We start from the raw sequence: 21025 nt of genomic DNA, 5'->3' as shown, positions 1-21025 counted from the left end.
TCCAGGTCCTGGGGTCGCTTCCTGTGTGTGTGTGGAGTTTGCATGTTCTCCCAATGCTTGCTGGGTTTCTTCTTTGGGAACTCTGGTTTTCTTCCACAGTCCAAAGACTAGCAGATTAGGCTAATTGGCATTCTCAATGTGTGTGTATGAGTGTGCCCTGCGATTGATTGGCACCCCGTCCAGGGTGCAAACCGCTTCATCCCCAATCCCTCCTGTGATAGGCTTCAGACCACCGTGACCTTATATACAGTTACTTCAATAACAACTAACCTATAGATTGTTTACTCACTCATCATCTGTGAAAACCCTATTTGTCCAAGGTGAGCATTAAAAATCATTAGATATTATAATACAATTAGTTGTCAGTTATTTGTAGGTGATGTAAATATATACTCCTCCCCTTTCTTGCACCCTGAGACAGAAAAAAGATCAATAAATATATAGATAAATAATTGTGATGGTAAACAAACAAGCAAGCTGCTAAACAGACTCCTTATTTCCCCCACAGTAAGTTTTAATAAAAAATGTTATCAATTGCTTATCAAATGTTATCAGTTGCTTTTACTCAAAGCAAAACACAAAGCGGCTTTTCTTTTCGTTTGAAAGTAGCGCAGCCTTGGCTGCCACGTCATAATCCTGCGACACCCAGGAACCTCCGGCTAATGTTCATATTTATGAAAGTGTCGTGTTTCATCACCAAGCTTTATTTCTATTAAAGGACTTTACAAAGTCACACAACAAAGACGTCATGTTTTGGGACGTCTGTGGAAATGGTTCCTTATAGTTCCGTGAAAAAATTATAATAATAGCAGTTTCTGAAGTACAGTTAAAGTTCTGTAAAGAAATAAAAACACACACCCAAAGTTTTACAGATCTCATGAAACTCACTTTTATTCAAGTACAAAATAGAAGAAAAAACTAAACAAATAGGCATCAGGGTGTTTTAATCTAGGACTGGAGCTCGTAGCCGAGAGGATCGAGTCCTTTATCCAATAACAGCAGAGACGACTCCCTCATCTTCTGAAGAAACTTCTGCAGCTCGTCTTTAGAGAACACCTACACACACACAATGAAATATGAAGAGAAAGGTGTGTGTGTGTGTGTGTGTGTGTGTGTGTGTGTGTGTGTGTGTGAGAACACCAGCCAAGGAAGTCTGACCTCATAGAGCCGGTGCTGGTCGGAGGCGATGATGTCGGCGAGGCGAAGGCTCTCCTGGTGACGCTCGGTTCTCTGCAGCACCGTCAGCAGCAGGAACGTCATCATGGGCAAACACAAGCGGCGCAGCAGAGACATCTGGAGGGAGCGCTCCGAGTCCACGTCCGCATCCTGAACAGAGCAACGAGAGAGAGAGAGAGAGAGATGAAATCAGTCTTAGTTAACCAGACTCTGACTGAGTGGTACACAGGCCACGCCCTTTCAGTGTGAGTGTGTGTGTGTGTTACCTCTCTGACATCCACCATCCAGCCTCCGTCCACAAACAGCAGCACGTTGTAGATCCTCTCCTTCACTTCTTCGGTCAGAGCGTCTAGACGTCCCTGCCAGTTCTCATACTCTATCTACACACACACACACACACACACACACACATAGATTGTCACACACGTCCACATGCATACAAACACAACAATGTGTGCACAGACACATACGCACAAAGATAAATACAAACAAACAAATCTATATACAATGTTACACAAAGAAACATACATGACTTAAAAATTTCTGTGTGTGTGTGTGTGTTTGTGTGTGTGTGTGTGTATACACACACACACACACACACACACACACACACACACACACACACACACACACACACACACGAGTTCAGCACCTTGTACTCTTTCTCCTTCATCTCGTAGGCCACGGTCTCGGTGAACTTGGCCTGGGTGGGCGGAGTCGGCTTCACTGGGGGCGAGTTCATGTGTCTGAACCACTCATTAAAGGCTTCATGAGCTTCCTGTTCTCACACACACACACACACACACACACACAGTCTGATTAGGTCTGTTTGGGGCAGTACAGTCTTTTCCACAGTGTATCACCCATTATGCACTCTGAGCTCATTTAAGTGCGGTCTCACCAGGTAGGCTCGGACACACAGGTGCTCCCGGATGGCGTTCTCTTCCTCGGCCGGCAGCGGCGTGTTCGCGCCTTGCTCCTCCCACTGCCGGTAAATTTCCCGCATGGAATCTTCCGGAACTTTGGCAAAGACCAGTTTAGCTGCATCGTGCTTCTTAGAGGCTGGAGGGAGAGAGAGGGGGGGAGAGAGTGAGCTGACTGAGAGACACTTTAGATATATTTCAAGATCTTTATGCCTTTCATGTTTAAAAGAAATAAAGGTGACAGGTAGAGTCCCCGACTTACGAACGAGTTCCGTTTGTAAATCGGATTTGGTCTTAAGTCCTTATAGGCCTTTGACACGAATATACAATGTAACCACACCCAAGGAACTTAATCTCACACAGATGTGATAATGTTGTCTCTGCGTCTTTAAATTGTGAAAGGAATCCTGGATGCCATTTTTAACTCAGAGCTGTTTTCCACTGTATTGGACTGTGAACTCTGTTTTGTTTTGGATTTTTAAAAATTAGGATTTAGGACATTTTCTATCATCAAGCTCCCGGACTAATTCAATGAAACCGGTGAAACCGATCCATTTCTTCCACACACACACACAAAAAAATATACCGGACTTTATTTTATGCATTCAATTACACACTGAAAATATTGTATATAATTGTAAATATTGAACTTCTTTCGCGATTTGTTCGCATCTACAATTGTCTGTAGAACCGCAGTCCGTTCGTATCTGCGGAAATTCGTAACTTGAATGTTCGTAAGTCGAGGACTACCTGGAAAATTTACTTTCAGGGCCATAGAGTTTTTTTTTTTCTTAGTTTGGCTGTAAAAGAAAGCAGACGCACCCAGAAACTTCCTCATGATGGCGTTGCTCTGCTTCAAGGCCTCGGCGCGCTGCGCGGGGTCGAACACCAGCCAATCGATGACGTCGATCTTCTGACGATCCTCCTGATCAGCACAGAGAGGAGCAAGAGGAAGAGTCACGTCAACCAAACGACATCATTTTAAACTAAAATGTTCTACATACGTACTACATATAGTTATGATGGATAGATAAAGCACTTTATTTATCCCAAAGGGATGTTGTATACTTCTACATCACCATTGGAATGTAGGCGGGGCAAAGTAATACCCGCCAATCAAATTACATTACGTCTCTCACGCTCTTTTCAAATTAATATAATAAAAAGGGTCAAATGTAAATTATAAATTTCATGACATGCAGGTGAGCTACAGCATCCATGGTGTGTGTGTGTGTGTGTGTGTGTTACCGCTGTAGTGCCCATGTCCAGTGCAGGAGTGAGGTCATGGTGGGAGAACTCCTCTCCGTCTCTCTCTCTCACCGTCTCCACCACCATCTTAGTGACTGCCGCAACGTCCAGACCTCAAACACACAAAACACACACACACACATGGTTAGAATTAACAATGTTGGGAAGAACTGATTAAAAGAACATGATTAGGGCCAAGTGTGAAGAACGGCAGCGAGATAATAAATGGAGCAACGGAAAGATATAAAGAGTCTGATTCACTTTATAAAAGTACATACTGACAACTGGATGGAGCCATTAAAAAATAAAATAAAGATTTAATGGCCACCAGGAAGAAAAACAAAGCAGATGATGGATGAGTGGAAAGAAGGGTGTGTTAAAGATGTGTGGGTGAGAGACAGATTAGACAGATGAGTAAAAGGAAGAGAGAGTTAGCAAGAGGTTAGACAGACTCCAGGACGAGAGAAAGATGTATAGATAAACCAAGAGCAGATGGAGGAGTGAGAGAAGCAGAAGAGAGGATAAGTAAAGAGATAAGAACATGAAAGGATGGACATGTTGGCCATAGGTAGCTCAGTGGTTAAGGCATTGGACTACGGTTCGGAAGATCCCAGGTTCAAACCCCACAACCACCAAGTTGCCACTGTTGGGCCCTTGAGCAAGGCCCTTAACCCTCAACTGCTCAGATGTATAATGAGATAAAATGTAAGTCGCTCTGGATAAGAGCGTCTGCCAAATGCCCAAATGTAAATGTTGACAAATGTACAGATGGATAAAGGAAAAGATGTAAAGACCAGAAGGGAAAAAGAAACCAGATTGGATCAGAGACCTGATGAATAAATATTCTGATAAATAGAATGAAAAGATGAACTGATTTGTGGATGAATGAACGATGAAGGGAGGGTGAGAATTTGGATGAAAAAAAATTCTGAGCACTGGATGAGCATAAAGCAGAGGTTTGAACAGATGAATGAATGTACAGAAGGGTAGATGGATGGATGGACAGATGGACGGATGCAGTGTCCTCCCTCACCAGCTTGTTCGGCGAGCTCCAGGCAGCGTCTGCGCTGTTCCATCTCTATCACTTCCTCCAGGAAGTGTGCGTACTGAGCCACGCCCATGTCAGCGGGCAGGTGACTCACGTAGAATGCTATGAGCTCCACCTGTTTCTCCTTCACCAGCAGAGAGATGTAGGCTTTCAGCACGTCCACACACACCTCCTCCTACACACACACACACACACACATTTATTCTTAAGGATTCAATTTTACATAATACAAGTCTGTATCTGGGTTTGGAATCATTTAAAGAATCATTTTTCCTACCCAGTGAAATACAAGTTTCACAATGGCGTGTGTGAGAGAGAGAGAGAGAGAGAGAGTGTGTGTGTACCTTCAGCTGCATGCCCAGACTGCGATAGAACAGCACCAGGTGGGTCATGAAGCGCAGTAGATGAGATGGTAGTGGTGTTGACCTTCCTAACCAATCACCAAACTCTTCCAGAAGACCTGCAACACACACACACACACACACACTCAAAATGTGTCTTTACAGACGTCTGTACATACACACTGCCCCGATTTCACATTATTACCATCCAAGTCTCCGAGGATGACGAACTTCTGAATAATGTGATAATGCTCCTTGGTTGCTTCCAGAACTCGCTGTCCAACACACACACGTTAAATATTAGAATTAAATCACAAACACTTGAGAAATGTTAGAGAACAAATCTACTGCGAGACTGACCTTGGACTCGGTTGCTTGTAGATCCTCAAATACTTTCTCTATTGTCCAACTGAAAGAGATAAAATAAAATTTGTGTTAAATACTGATTTGGTTCGTCTAGTAACTCGTTCGAATTGAACAACTCTGTGTGCATCAGGATCCAACAAACGATTAACCACCACGAGCCTGAGACTAAAGTGCAGAGTGTGGAACAGGAACATCCTCAATCACCGACCGAGAAAAGGTTCAAAAGTTGACCATCGGCTGGAAAGTTTCTGGGATTCGTGTGGGCCAGAAGTATTGGAACTTTATCAGGGAAAAGTTTCACTAATCAACAGTGTATGTTACAGTGAGACGCTTATGGAAGAAAATTTCGGATTAAACACAGAGAACTGCTATCCGAGGGCGTCGAGATGTCAAACTAATTCATCAGTTTGTTCTCTTTAGGAATGACTTGTGAAAAACAATTTGTGTGATGTATGTGCCGGTGTGTATACACGAGTGCTCACCTGGCTTCCAGGTATTCTCTGGGAAGCTCTTCCAGGTCCTCATGGCTCAGCCCTGAGGAACGGAGCTCCTGCTCCAACAACGAGTCCACCATCACGCGGAAGTACGCCCATACTGTATCCTCCCACGACTCACACACGGGCAACAACTGTCGGCATCAACACAGAGGGAAGAGTGACGCTGTGTTTAACTGGCTTTAAGACAATAGTAAAGCAAGAAAAAAAATCTTTTTTTAAAAAATGTGTTTTTAAAAAACTATAGTTTTGGACTAATCACCGATTTACAGAAGAGGGACTAGACGGTTTTATTCCACGGACAGATTGAAAAGGATAAAGTTAATATACAGTTTAAAAAGGAAGTGTGGACCCTGGCTGATAAAATAGACAGAATATTCGGTCCCTTCCGCATAGATTACCCAAAATGGACTGGATGATGAAGAGAGAAAAGCAAACAAACACCAGTACATGAGAGAGCATCCAGAAACTCTACCAGAATATCTCCAGGCTCATGCTCCAGGCTAGTGAAGTCAGGCTCTGCTCTGTTCCAGGACGAGGAGAGAGACAGAGATGATGTGCAAGAACTTTACAAAGAAACCAACACTTCAGGGACTGAGCTAATTGCAGTGGGAGGAGAAAAAGATCTAAATAATAAACAACCTGATTGAACAAGTACAGAGCCTCCAAACTAGTTAGCAGTCCTCCCAAATTGAAAAGTACCTCCTGCTCAGCCACAAAGCCGCAAAGTAGAACCACAACATTTGGGCATTTGGCAGCCACAAGGCTGCAGCAAGAGCCACAAAAAATACAGACATGGACTCTAAGCCATGATTTACAGTCACAGACCCCCCCAGTCATCAAGGCCCTTTTGGGAGACTTAATATGCTCAAAAACTTACGAAAATCAGCACAAAGGTTAGAACCTGCTGCCGTTAGGACGCCAGTCCCCCTTCTGGTCACTGGGGATTTTGCTTCATAGCTCATACACACTTGCACATACACATGTCAAACTCTAAATGCTTCTAGCGTCTTTCTTCCGGGCGCACAAGAAAGACGCCTCCAGTCATGATGATTATCTTTAGTAACATCAGCACTGCTTTTCCACTGCTCTGGTTCCCATGCCGGTTCACAATTTTGGAACCAGTGCCGCGCTTTTCCACAGAAAAAAATTGGTGCCGGTGCCCAAAAATGAGCACCGAACCGGCCCCTAAACTCTGCTGGTCTAGTCGCGAAGAACCTGGGACGTCACGAGCAGAGGGCGGAGTTATAGGGAGGGTAAAAAAAAGACCCAAAGTCTGTTAACGTGGAGCGCGGATGAAAGAAAAGCGCTTTTAGCAATTTGGACATCTGCCGAGATTCAGCAGAAATTGGAAAGTGCTTTAAGAAAAAAAGTGTATGAGGAAATAAGAGAAGAACTAATAGTCGCAGGCTTCACACAAACAACCGACCAAATAGTGAATAAGCTAGTTGTCTATGGCGATCTCTTTCAGCGGTTATAACACGTTGAATAAACTGCTTTTGGATACTGAAATACATTTTCATAGTTTGGAGAATAACCAGTAAACTGACTTCAGCCATGTTCGGTTCTGTTTAGTGGGCGTGGCCTGTGACGTATTACCATGCAGCTCCCGCTGAGCTCCTGTCTAGTGTAAATGTGGGCCGGTTCTCTGTGGTTCTCAGTCCAGCACTGGCCGAGCACCAGTGTAGTGGAAATGAGGTATTAGAGGTCTGAGCGTGCTCAAACAGGTTGCGCTGTGCGCCCGAGTGCCGATGGCACAGATGCTTGGCCCCGCTCATCGCTGCTTGCAACTGTCATTTTAAATGCATTATGGTGGTGTACAGAGATAAAACAACAGAAATTGTGTCATTGTTCAGATCCCTATGAACTATACCTAGCAGGAATATGTAATATTAATTTAACTTTTATTATCCAAGATTAGATGTTATGTATTGTGATAATATATAAACTCAAATGTTTTTACCTTGATGAGTCTCATGTATTTTAAACACTGTACTCTGCTTTAACAAAGTTCACCATAACACAGAAGTACGCCCATATCCTACCATGACTCACATATTGGCAACACCTCTTGGCAACAACACAAAGGGAAGACTGACGCCATGTTTTACTGCCGTTAAGACAAAACCAAATCGGTGGGAAAAAAATTTTACAGCAAGAAGATAAACGGTATTAATTACAGATTTACAAGAAGATAAATCGAAGATAAAACCGTATTATTTCTAATCATATACACAGATGTATGTTTAAAAATAAGAATAAAAAGAATTGGGGGACTAATCATCGATTCACAAAACAGGAACTACGAGCTTCTGTTCCACGGACAGATTCGAACGGATAAAAGGAACGAATACTTTAGCACTTCTGCTGTAAATCCTGAGGTAAGATCCTCCAACTTCTCAGTTAACATACAGATTAAAAGGGACTGCCCATACTCATGGCTGATGAAAGAGAGAGAATATTCAGCCCCTTCCGTATAGATTACCCAAATGGACTAGACGATGAAGACAGGAAAGCGTATAAACACCACTACATGAGAAATCACCCAGAAACTCTGGTAGTAGATTACGGCTCAAAAAAACGCAAATACACAAATTTCCTGTTTTATACAGATCAACGTGATGCTTGGCACAGAGCTCTTTGTAAGCACTTTTCAGACCATACGGAAAGGAAAATTGATAAAGGTATACAGATACAAATAAGGGAAGGCGGCTTAGACATTTCTCTGAGGGTGAATATCTACCAAAATGGAACAATCATGCTCCAGGCTAGTGAAGTCAGGCTCTGCTCTGTTCCAGATGACTTTAATATTTTAAAAGCCCTCAAAGACGATTATGTACAAACAGAAGTGGAGTGGGGCAAGTCAGGGACACCCAGGGAGGAGGAGCAGGAGGGAAACAGGGATGATGTGCAGTCCCCCCAAATTGAAGAGAAAGGACTACCTGCTCAGCCTCGAATCCCCAAGCAAGAACCACCAAGCTCCAGGGCAGAACTACCAAGCTCCAATCCAGAACCAACCCCCAAGCAAGAACCACCAAGCCTCAAAGCAGGACCAAGACCCAAGCAAGAACCACCAAGCCCGAAGCAAGAACCACCAAGCTCCTGGGGAGAACCACCAAGCTCCTGGGGAGAACCACCAAGCTCCAATCCAGGACCAAGCCCCAAGCAAGAACCACCAAGCTCCAGGGGAGAACCACCAAGCTCCAGGGGAGAACCACCAAGCTCCAATTCAGGACCAAGCCCCAAGCAAGAACCACCAAGCCCCAAGGCAGGACCAAGCCCCAAGCAAGAGGCACCAAACATGCGGAGATTGTCTCTAAGCCCTGAACAACAGCCACAGACTCCCAGTGAGGGATAATAAGCCCTCAATCTGAGTACACAGGATAACTGATTTATTATCATTTCAGTCATTTTTTAATTTTAAATCTATTATGGTGGTTTTAAACAGATAAAATTACAAATTGTGTCATCATTCAAATCCCCATGGCCCTGATTCTTTAGTTGGTTATGTATTTACAGAGGCAGCAAACACTGCTCTGAAGGGAGTGTAGAAAACATTCAGTATTCTGTGAACCGATGTTCTTTGAACGTCTGACATTTCCATCTGCTTTCGGACAGATAAGGGTGGGTGGAGATCCAGCTACCCACACAGCAATGAAGTTAAAAGGAATAATCACACTAAACACATTTCATTTTAAACATATGAAGTTGGCTGATGAACCAGTTCAAAAGAAGGAGCAAGTAGATGTTGTCATGTCGGTCAGGTGACGTACTGCTGACCTCTTTCTGACTGGACCACACATGACTGCATAAAGTTGTAAACAGTAGAAATATTTTATATTAATTTATTTTTCAAGATTAGATGTTATGTATAACATAAGATAAAAAGTTTATAAGATAATATATAAACTAAAATGTTTTAACCATGATGAAAGTTATATATTTTTTTTAACACTAAACTTTAGTTTAAAAAGAATTTTAGGAAGAAGGATATAAGTGGAAGCTGAAATGTTTTGCTTGGTGAGTGTTTTTTGGGGAAACTTTTTAATTATAATAAATTAAATTAAGAGCCGTTATACATCGATCAGCCGTAACAATTACGCCTTAACACTGATTATTATCAATCATCATATATCCCAGTAAACTGGTGACAGGATCATGGGCACCTATGGCTCACCTACGCCCGCAGGGACCAAAGGCCTCCCAACTCCTTAGATCCCAATCCGATCTGGCACCAATTTGAAGGACAAAGTCCTTCAAGACAAAGTCTGATCCACTGAGGCTGCACCCACAACCCACAGCAGCCAAAAATTCCCCTGCTGATGTCCTGGTACCAGACACCTCAGCACACCCCTAGAGGTCTGGTTGGGTCATGGCCCGAGGAGCCAGAACCGCTCGGGTGCCACAATGGGAAGCGCCAGAATACTGGGATTGATGTTTGTAATGTTGTAATGTTATGGCTGATCGATATAAATTAATCAATTAACATTTAATCACATTTAAGTCAGAAAATCTCTGGTATCCCCATATAAGCAAAATACATAATTATGTCTTATGAATAATTTCATTTATCCAAAAGGTGACAGGGAATTCTACTTGTGTGTTATTACTCTAGTTCTGTCATGTTAATCATTTCTCAAGTTTTAAGTGCTAATAATCTCTTAAGAAAAGTTCAGCTTGTGTAGGGTCTTGATTTGAGAGGCTAGTTGAATTGTTTGAGAGAAAATGCTTGCTGTTACGGGGAGTAGAGTAGAGAAACTTTGAAAAGTTGCTGAAATCTTGATGTACATGAAGCTTTAATAAAACCTTCTTTTCAATATTTTTGTTGCCTGCTTGCATTTTATTCAGATAAAAAACAAACAAACAAACACATACTTTATGATGCCAAAGGGGACCACCAAACCCCGAAGGAGAAGCCACTAAGCCCACACTACAGCTGTCAATCATGTGCAGACACTGGATTCGATTTGGGTTCTGGACACTAACAACCCCCCCCCCCACACACACACACAGTAAATTTAGACTATTTAATGTTTGCAAATTTACCAAAATAATTTAAAAAGGTTCAATCAAAACATGATGTAATTAATTAAACTGAACAAAAAACAAAGGAAAAAAAAAAAACCCAGATGATTGCATACTGGATTAAATCACACAGGTCTGCAGTGAGAGCCCTTAAAGCCCTCGCCAGAGCCATAACTCCTCTAACAGGAGCACAAAGATAAGATGATTTCGTACAGATATATAAAGTGTGCATATATAAAGGGAGTATAAATCTCAGGTGAGGTTACCTGCCGGAGATTTCCACTCAGCACAGCGTAGATGGCTCTCTCATACCTGTTGAACTGCTCCTGCGCACGCAAACACACACAAAATCCAAACAAAAGGTCAATTGCTAGGGATGTAACGGTATCAAAACGTCACGGTACGGTAACACCTCAGTATAAATCGCACGGTACGGTATTTATTGAATCATTTATAGGAAAAACAAAACTAATGAAGAGACTCGGAAAAAAGTGCCAGAAGTGTTTATTAAACAGTATACATGAACACTGAACATATCAATGACATACAAATTAGCCATCTATCTGTAAACTTTAAAACAGGAACTTAAAAGATTATTAAACCACTTGAAAACTCAGAAAAAATAAAAATAGCAGCCTACTTATTGCGGCTGGCCCATGTGCTTAATGAAACAGGATTTTTTTTCCCTTTCTCATTTCTTTTCAGAGAGAAACCGAAATGACTCGATAAAACGACAGGTCTTCTGAGAAAAATTAGTTACGAGTTATGCGACCACGGCAGTATCTAAAAAATTTGTTATTGCGGTACGATGGTATTTACAATACCGTTACATCCCTATCATTTGCTATAGAATACTATATCAGTTACTGTAAAACAGACTGGCAATGAGAGAGCGAGAGAGAGAAAAAGGAGGGAAGCAGTGATAGACAGATAGACAGATGGATAGATTAGATATCTGCGATCTGATCTACTTTACATTAAATATATGTGGTCTATAATACGCTACATTAGGTATCAATTTAATTAAATTTTTTTATCTACATTAGATCTCTGCGGTCTGATCTACTCTATGCAAGATATCTGCGGTCATATCTACTTTATATTAGATATATATGCGGTCTGATCTACCCTATATCAGATATCTGCGGTCTGATCTAATCTACATCAGATATATCTGATCTACTCTATGTAAGATATCTGCGGTCTGATCTACTCTATGTAAGATATCTGCGGTCTGATCTACTCTATGTAAGATATCTGCGGTCTGATCTACTCTATGTAAGATATCTGCGGTCTGATCTACTCTATGTAAGATATCTGCGGTCTGATCTACTCTATGTAAGATATCTGCGGTCTGATCTACTCTATGTAAGATACCTGCGGTCTGATCTACGCTACATTAGATATCTGCGGTCTGATCTACGCTACATCAGATATATATGCGGTCTGATTTACGCTACATTAGATATCTGTGGTCTAATCTACCCAACATCAGATATATCTGCGGTCTGATCTACCCTACATCAGATATATCTGCGGTCTGATCTATGCTACATTAGAGCTCTGCAGTCTGATCTACTCTATGTAAGATATCTGCGGTCTGATCTACTTCATATTAGATATATATGCAGTCTGTTCTACGCTACATTAGATATCTGCGGTCTGATCTATGCTACATTAGAGCTCTGCAGTCTGATCTACTCTATGTAAGATATCTGCGGTCTGATCTACTTTATATTAGATATATATGCGGTCTGTTCTACGCTACATTAGATATCTGCGGTCTGATTTACGCTACACTAGATCTCTGTGGTCTGATCTATGCTACATTAGATATATATGCAGTCTAATCTATGCTATGTAAGATACGAGTGGTCTGATCTGTTTTATATTAGATCTCTGTGGTCTGATCTACTCTTTGTAAGATATGAGTGGTCTGATCTATTTGGCGATATCTGTTGTCTTATTTACTCTATGTTAGATCCCTGTTGTCTGAATTAAAGGTGAGTCAACATCGACCCCTGACTCTAATGGAGACAGAGTAAGACAGGTCTGGAAATGGAAGAGAGACAGGTGAAGAGTCAGACACAGCAGTGTGAAATTCCCACCTCCTCAGCCATCCTCCAACAGCACACCTTCCACACACACCGATGAGGATTCCCCTCTACTGACTGCAGCTCCATCCCGCCTACACACACACACACACACACACACACAGAGCAAATGACAAACACCACTGAGTAAAAAGACAGTTGGTTCAGTATATAATAGAGTTCAGCAAAATAAATTCCCACGTGTGTGTGTGTGTGTGTCCTGACCTTCATTGTAGTTGGGGTCATGATAAAGTTTCCAGCCCTCCAGTGTGGCAGCACGCCAGGCCTGACCACAGCGCTTACACAGTCTCTGAGCCTGCAGACAGACAGAAACACACACACACTGTTATTTAATAAAACAAACACACTGTAAGAAATTATTCTTACTTATTTAAATGTCTTTCTCTCTCTCTCCATCAATCTTTATCTATCTGTCTTCCCCTCACCCTATTTTTTCCAAACCTTTTCTTTCTCTTGTATCTGTACATTTCTCTTGATCCGTCTCCCTTGCTGTCCGTCTGTGTCTCAGTCCCACTCAGTCTGTTTGGCAGTCCCTGTCTCACTTCTCTTGCTACATCTCACTGCGTATGTCTCTCTATGTCTGTCTTTTCTCTATCTGTCTCACTCTCTCACACACAGACCCCTCTCTCGCATCAAACATTTTTTATAATGTGTGTGTAATCAGCGCCCCCTGGTACATAAACTTAGTATAACGTTTAAAAGCAGATGATTTCCATGGAGAACCCTAAGGAGCCTCAGAAGGATCTAATTTCATCAGAAAAAGCAGAACACACTCAGGAGAAACACACACACACCTCGTCTGTCATGCCTGCACGGATGAGAGTGTATAGGTATCTGAGCAGACGGGCGTCGTCCTCGCGGTCCAGGTCTGCCAGCGGGCGTTTCTGTCTGAGGGGGGCGTCGGGGTCGAGCTCGGTCACCAGCGGCCTGCTGAAGGACACGCTCGCCTGATCTCTCCTCAGCTTCAGAGTGTGCAGAGTGTTCTCCCTATACACACACGTGCACACACACATAATAAACACTCCGGTGTGGTGCTGTTACAGTAAACTAATCCACAGGTCCAGGTGTGTTCCTCACCAGTACACAGACTTGGCGTAGTACTCAATGTTATCTGAGAAATCACCGATCTCGTCTTTGGCGATGCTCTCGAGCCAGTCCACTACCAGCTGCACAAACACACACACACACACACACACACACACACAGTCAAGTGATGATATTTATACTAGGACTTGATTTTATATTTGTGTGTACACACGGTAATCATTTTAAAAATGATAACCATGGATCTATTGGGTGCACATACTTTTAGACTTTTGCCCAACTCTCCAGTTTAAATTTGTAGTTTAATAACCGGAGAAATCTCCAGTTTAAATCCGTAGTTTAATAACCGGAGAAATCTCCAGTTTAAATCCGTAGTTTAATAGCCGGCGTATTCCCCAGTTTAAGTCTGTATTAATAACCGAAGTTGTCTCCAGTTTAAATTCCTATCAATACAGTTTAAATCCCCAGTTTAACAACTGGCCTAATCCTTAGGTTAAATCCGTAGTTTAATAACCGGAGAAATCTCCAGTTTAAATCCGTAGTTTAATAACCGGAGAAATCTCCAGTTTAAATCCGTAGTTTAATAACCGGCATAATCCCCAGTTTAAGTCTGAATCAACAACCGGAGAAATCTCCAGTTTAAATCCGTAGTTTAATAACCGGAGAAATCTCCAGTTTAAATCCGTAGTTTAATAACCGGAGAAATCTCCAGTTTAAATCGGTAGTTTAATAACCGGAGAAATCTCCAGTTTAAATCGGTAGTTTAATAACCGGAGAAATCTCCAGTTTAAATCCGTAGTTTAATAACCGGAGAAATCTCCAGTTTAAATCCATATCAATAACCAGAGAAATTTCCAGTTTAAATCTGCAGTTTAATAACCGCAGTAATCTCCAGTTTAAATCTGTAGTTTAATAACCAGAGAAATCTCCAGTTTAAATTCATATCAATAACTGGAGTAATCTCCAGTTTAAATCCGTAGTTCAATAAGCGGAGAAATCTTCAGTTTAAGTCTGTATCAATAACCGGAGAAATCTCCAGTTTAAATCCGTAGTTTAATAACCGGAGAAATCTCCAGTTTAAATCCTGAGGATTAATAACCGGAGTAATCTCCAGTTTAAATCCATATCACTAACCAGAGAAATTTCCAGTTTAAATCTGTAGTTTAATAACCAGAGTAATGCCCAGTTTCAGTCTGTATCAATAACCAGAGAAATCTCCAGTTTAAATCCGTAGTTTAATAACCGGAGAAATCTCCAGTTTAAATCCTGAGGTTTAATAACCGGAGTAATCTCCAGTTTAAATCCATATCACTAACCAGAGAAATCTCCAGTTTAAATCCGTAGTTCAATAAGCGGAGAAATCTCCATCTTAAATCACTAGTTTAATAACCGCAGTAATCTCCAGTTTAAATCTGTAGTTTAATAACCAGTGAAATCTCCAGTTTAAATCCGAAGTTCAATAAGCGGAGTAATCTCCAGTTTAAATCCATATCAATAACCAGAGAAATTTCCAGTTTAAAAACAAGAGATGTTTAAATATGTAGTTTAATAACCAGAGTAATCTCCAGTTTAAATTCATATTAATAACTGGAATAATCTCCAGTTTAAATCCGTAGTTTAATAACCGGAGAAATCTCCAGTTTAAATCCGTAGTTCAATAACCGGAGAAATCTCCAGTTTAAATCCTGAGGTTTAATAACCGGAGTAATCTCCAGTTTAAATCCATATCAATAACCAGAGAAATCTCCAGTTTAAATCCGTATCAATAAAGAGAGAAACCTCCAGTTTAAATCTGCAGTTTAATAACCAGAGTAATGCCCAGTTTAAGTCTGTATCAATAACCAGAGAAATCTCCAGTTTAAATCCTGAGGTTTAATAACCGGAATAATCTCCAGTTTAAATCCATATCACTAACCGGAGAAATCTCCAGCTTAAATCCATAGTTCAATAAGCGGAGAAATCTCCAGTTTAAATCTGTAGTTTAATAAGCGGAGTAATCTCCAGCTTAAATCCGTAGTTCAATAAGCGGAGAAATCTCCAGCTTAAATCCGTAGTTCAATAAGCGGAGAAATCTCCAGTTTAAATCTGTAGTTTAATAAGCGGAGGAATCTCCAGCTTAAACCCGTAGTTCAATAAGCGGAGAAATCTCCAGTTTAAATCTGTAGTTTAATAAGCGGAGTAATCTCCAGCTTAAATCCGTAGTTCAATAAGCGGAGAAATCTCCAGTTTAAATCTGTAGTTTAATAACCGGAGAAATCTCCAGTTTAAATCCGTAGTTTAATAACCGGAGAAATCTCCAGTTTAAATCCGTAGTTTAATAACCGGAGAAATCTCCAGCTTAATTCCGTAGTTTAATAACCGGAGTAATCACCAATGTAAATCCGTATCAATAACCAGGGAATTTAGTAAGAACAGTTTTGGTTGATAAAGATTTATCATCTTTTTATCACTTGGTCTAAAAACTGAGGTGATCGTTGGCTGATTAGTTTTGGGTTTCAATTTATATTTGGTGGTATTATTGTAACTGAGGAAAAATGAAATCTTTGTACAAAGCGATTTCATTGGCTGGAGACTAAGTTTAAACAATCAATAATACCGTTACACTTCATCAGTCTAAAACCGTATTACTGTGGTTTAAAGTCAACACGACGACCTCAGAAGATAAGAGAGCAGGTTACTGCCGGTGGTCTTACTGCTGCTGTACTGTAGTTGTGTCAGAAAATATGCACATAAATATAAACAATAGGTTTGTTCACAAGTTTATTAATGGAATAAACAAAATGATGGCTGTATATTATATTTGTGTAATATGTGTAAAGTGTGTGTGTATGTACCTGGCTCTGTCGAACCATGCTGTCCCTCTGAAAGAACTGCTCCATTATAGACTTCTCACTTTCACTGGGAGACTGATACACAACACATCGTTACACACACACACACACACACACACACACACAGAGCTGTATTTAGATTTCATTCAGTTTAAAGAGTAGGAGTTCATCACTTACAGTTATATCCAACATCAGACCGTCCTCCATCGCTGTCTGAATCCTGTCCCTGAGAGAGACGGAGACAGAGAGACAGTTAATTGGTTGGACTCAGTGTGATGTCTGGAATCGCGGTACTATCATCAATCTTCTCAAGCCTTAGGGAGAACCGTGTGTGTGTGTGTGTGTGTGTGTGTGTGTACCTGTACAGTGAGTTGATGAGTCTCCAGGTGACGGTCTCCTGCTGCAGGAGCCAGGTGATGCTGGCTGTTTTAGATGATTTCTGCTGACTGGAGGACGAGCGCAGGACCAGCTTCTGCAGTGTGTTCACCTGATATACACACACACACACACACACACACACAAACATCTCACACACTGTACATCACTCCTCAGTGTGTAACAATGAACAGTGTGTGTGTGTGTGTATATACCTTTTCCTGACAAATTGTCTCATAGTCCTCCAGCAGATCAAAGACAGCAGTGGAGGAGTGACGGAGGTACGACTGGAGAAACTCAGGGAACAGACCGAGTGACGCTGGGGGGAGGGGGGGGGGTCAGAGGGGGGGGGAGATAAACATGTCTGAGGATGTTGGATGATCACCTGTGTACTGATTTTAACGGTGTTGTGTGTGTGTGTGTGTAAGTGTGTGTGTGTGTGTGTGAGAGTGTGTGTGTGTGTGTGTGTGTGTGTGAGTGAGTGTGTGAGAAAGAGTATGTGTGTGTGTGTGTGTAAGTGAAAGTGTAAGAGAGTGAGTGTGTGTGTGAGAAAGAGTATGTGTGTGTGTGTGTGTAAGTGAAAGTGTAAGAGAGTGAGTGTGTGTGTGAGAAAGAGTATGTGTGTGTGACTGAACATGTGAGAATGAGTGTGTGAGAGTGTGAGGCTGTGTGTGTGAGAGAGAGAGTGTGTGAGAGAATGAGTGTGTGTGTGTATGTGTGAGAATGAGTGTGTGTGTGTGTGTGTGTGTGTGTGTGTGTGTGTGTGAGTGAGAGAGAAAGCGTATGTGTGAGTGAAAGCGTGTGTATGAGTGAGAGAGAGTGAGTGTGTGTGAGCGAAAGAGTGTGTGAGACCTTGTGTGCATGAGAGTGTGTGTGTATGAGAGCGTGTGTGAGAGTGTGTGTGTGTGTGTACCAGCCTCTCCTGGATCTTCTTCCTTCAGCATGACGGCGCTCATGTTCATCTCGTCTGTGAAGCTGCCGTCTCCGCGGACAGACAGAGGAGACGGGTACAGACTGTTCGTCCAGTCGCTGTCATCCAGGTTCTGCAATTTTCACACACACACACACACACACACACACACACACACACACACACACACACAGAGTCGTTCCACTATTGACAATGGACTGATCAGGTTATTAAAGGTGATATCAGTGTGTGTGTGTGTGTGTGTGTGTGTGTGTGTGTGTGTGTGTGTGTGACTCTCACCATGCTGAGGCTGCCTTTGGGGCGTGGCGTGTGCACGAAGCGAGACGTCCTGCTCCCCGTTCCCAAGATGGCCGACACGTCCGGGTTCTTGAGCGCACTTCTCGGGGTCACTGCGTACAACAACACAGTTTATAAGTCACGGCTCGATACGAGTGAATCGAGTGACTCCTTCACACCGATCGTTCTCTTACACGCGTGTTTGAGGAGAGAGACGGGCGTCTGACGCGGCAGGGGGCGCGCTGGGGTCGCCATCTCGCCAGTGCCCGCCGAAGGAGACTCATCCTGTGCGAGAGGAACTGAAGGACGCGGTTAAGAAGCAAACGCCAGGCAAATAATGACAACAAGATAAGAATACATGACTATTTAAGAAGGTATTTAAAGAAACATTGTAATAAACCTGCCTTATGCGAGAGAGAGAGAGATGAATTAATTTAAAAGGGCAGAACGTAGGACCCTGGGGAGACTCATGCTCGGGTCAGACAGCCCAGGATTCCAACTCAGACTAGGAATTTGTTTTAAACCCTTTTAAAGACTTCACATGTATGAGATGAGTGTGTGTGTAGTGTTCGGTAAGGATACACGCCACCTTCTTGTGTGAGCTTTTCCGTCGGGCTGCTCGGGTCACTTCTGAATCTCGGACCACCGGAGAGTTCAGCCAGCTCTGACCCCTACACACACAAACACACAGAGAGAGTGAGAGAGCAGGTCAGAAACAGTCTTGTAACACATCATCATTTCATTGACTTTGAAAAGGAGCCGACTCTGTATCTTCTTTACGCTTTAATATCTTTAAATACTCCTGCTGCAAGGGCAAAAACATCTGAGCGCTGGATCAGACCTGACCTGGCTCCATCCAGCTGATGGATGTGAGTGGAGTTGAGCAGACAGTCCAGGGGGCGGAGTCAGATCTAATCCAGCTCTTATACCTAATGGAGCGGATGAAAAAAGTCCAGGGGCGGAGTCAGATCTGATCTAATCTAATCCGATCCGGCTTCTCGTACGTAGTTTAACCCGGGTGGATCTGAGCATTGAGTTAGTGTGTTTAATGCTGTAAAGGGGTCAGGGATTAGGATTGGACATTTTTTGGTTCTGCAGAAGGAATTCTCTCAATTATCTGGTTTTCTGGTAACACTTGTCATATGAGATGGGGATGCGGGTCACGTGGCGTGTTTCAGCGTTTTTTTTATCCAGACAGAGAAAAGAACTAAAAGTTTTATGTGATTTAATTAAAGACATCTTAATTTATTATTAGAACGACTCTGAGCCGAATGAACCGGTTCACTCTTAAAAAGGGAACTAATAAAAATAAATAAAGCTCAGAGAGTGGGTAAAGCTTTCCCACGATTTGCATTAAAGCCACAATATGTCAAGAAAATAATGATACTTTATTTTGGAATGCAAAAAGGATCCGAATCTACGTGAGTCGACTCAATTAAGAGTCGGTTCAAAGAGTCGACTCATTCGAGAACAACAAAACTCACGACTAAATCTAGGATTTAAACCGAAAAAACGAAGCTCTGAAATATTTTTTTTAATGGTAACGGAACACGTTTTATTTCTAACATGCTTTTTTCTCTATTTAAAAATAAATAAAGTTTATTTTGAACTAAATAGCATAACAATACATCAATAAACAGTCTTCTTAACTGACTTAAACTTGTCTAACACGTCAGATTCTCATTACTGTGCAAATGTTCATTAAATGTCATACATGTGCTATTAACTCTTGTTAGTTTTATAATTTTAAAATATAAATATATATAAATACTAATGTTAAACCCCTGTGAATTTTGACATGTGCGGTTTAGCTAGCTAGCTAGCATATTAGCAAGCTAACAAATTCAGAGCGCTTTTTCAGTTAGCCAATCCGAGCTTCAGTCTTAAGCGAGAAAACCACATAAACATTTACAAACGTAAAGAAAATAAAATGAGGATCTTTTTACCACTCCATGGCGACTGTAAGTGAGTCCTAGTGATTGATTAGCCAGCGGTTTGTAACGCGGCTAGTTTTGCGCCTTCGCGTTCTCCGGATGAGTTCTGTCTCAAACCGCACTCAATTCTTACTCCTAGTGCACTAGGTAGGGTGTTTAAAGACTAAAGAAGAGCGGACGAATATAGGAAGTGCTTAGTGAATTGGGATACAACCTGCTTCTTCGTTGGTTTTTACCAAACACTTGTAAGAAGATTTTAATGGTAAGGCTCAACCGCGACATCTAGAGGCGAGAAGAAACAATAACATGCGTATTAAAACATGATAAATGATCTTTATCACCCTGAATAAATAATAATAAAGCTATAAAAATTATACTAACATTGTATACCTAACTACAGTTTGAGTCAAACTACCCAAACTACCTATTGTTTATTAAAATAAGTTATACCCATAATACACTTATAATACTCACTCATCTTATATATATAAAAAGATATGTGAGTATTATATATACACATTATATATATATATATATATATATATATATATATATATATAATACTCACATATCTTTTTACCTGTAGTTAGGTATATATATATATATATATATATATATATATATATATATATATATATATATATATATACACACACACACACACACACACCTCTTTATCGTGTTTTCAGGGTCACAGGGGGCCTGAAGCCTATCCCAGGAGTCTTAGGGCATAAGACAGGGTGCACTCTGGACAGAGTACCAGTCCATCGCAGGGCACACGCACACACACACACACACACACACACACACACTCACACACACACTCGGACAATGTGGGAGCGCCAGTTAGGCTAATCTACAGGACTTTGGACTGTGTGAGGAAACCGGAGTACCCAGAG

General features: G+C 41.6%; 1 protein-coding gene across 1 annotated transcript; it reads right to left on the bottom strand.

Moving 5' to 3' along the window:
- Window positions 1-864: 864 nt before the first annotated feature.
- On the bottom strand, window positions 865-20279 carry nup107 (nucleoporin 107). The gene is made up of 26 exons (XM_053508376.1): window positions 20139-20279; window positions 18775-18863; window positions 18387-18491; window positions 18196-18305; window positions 17899-18028; window positions 17201-17304; window positions 16970-17097; window positions 16788-16836; window positions 16614-16685; window positions 13813-13901; window positions 13530-13722; window positions 12940-13030; window positions 12730-12809; window positions 10888-10947; window positions 5585-5730; window positions 5097-5145; window positions 4942-5011; window positions 4740-4855; window positions 4381-4570; window positions 3348-3460; window positions 2922-3024; window positions 2078-2238; window positions 1829-1954; window positions 1443-1556; window positions 1159-1326; window positions 865-1056 (listed from the first exon to the last, which is right to left on the bottom strand). The coding sequence occupies exons 1-26, from the start codon at window positions 20144-20146 to the stop codon at window positions 949-951; spliced, it is 2772 nt and encodes a 923-aa protein (XP_053364351.1). The 5' UTR covers window positions 20147-20279; the 3' UTR covers window positions 865-948.
- Between the last annotated feature and the right edge of the window lie 746 nt (window positions 20280-21025).

Source organism: Clarias gariepinus, chromosome 12, assembly GCF_024256425.1.
Source record: "Clarias gariepinus isolate MV-2021 ecotype Netherlands chromosome 12, CGAR_prim_01v2, whole genome shotgun sequence".
Lineage (NCBI taxonomy): Eukaryota > Metazoa > Chordata > Actinopteri > Siluriformes > Clariidae > Clarias > Clarias gariepinus.
This window is presented reverse-complemented; position numbering and strand designations above follow the sequence as displayed.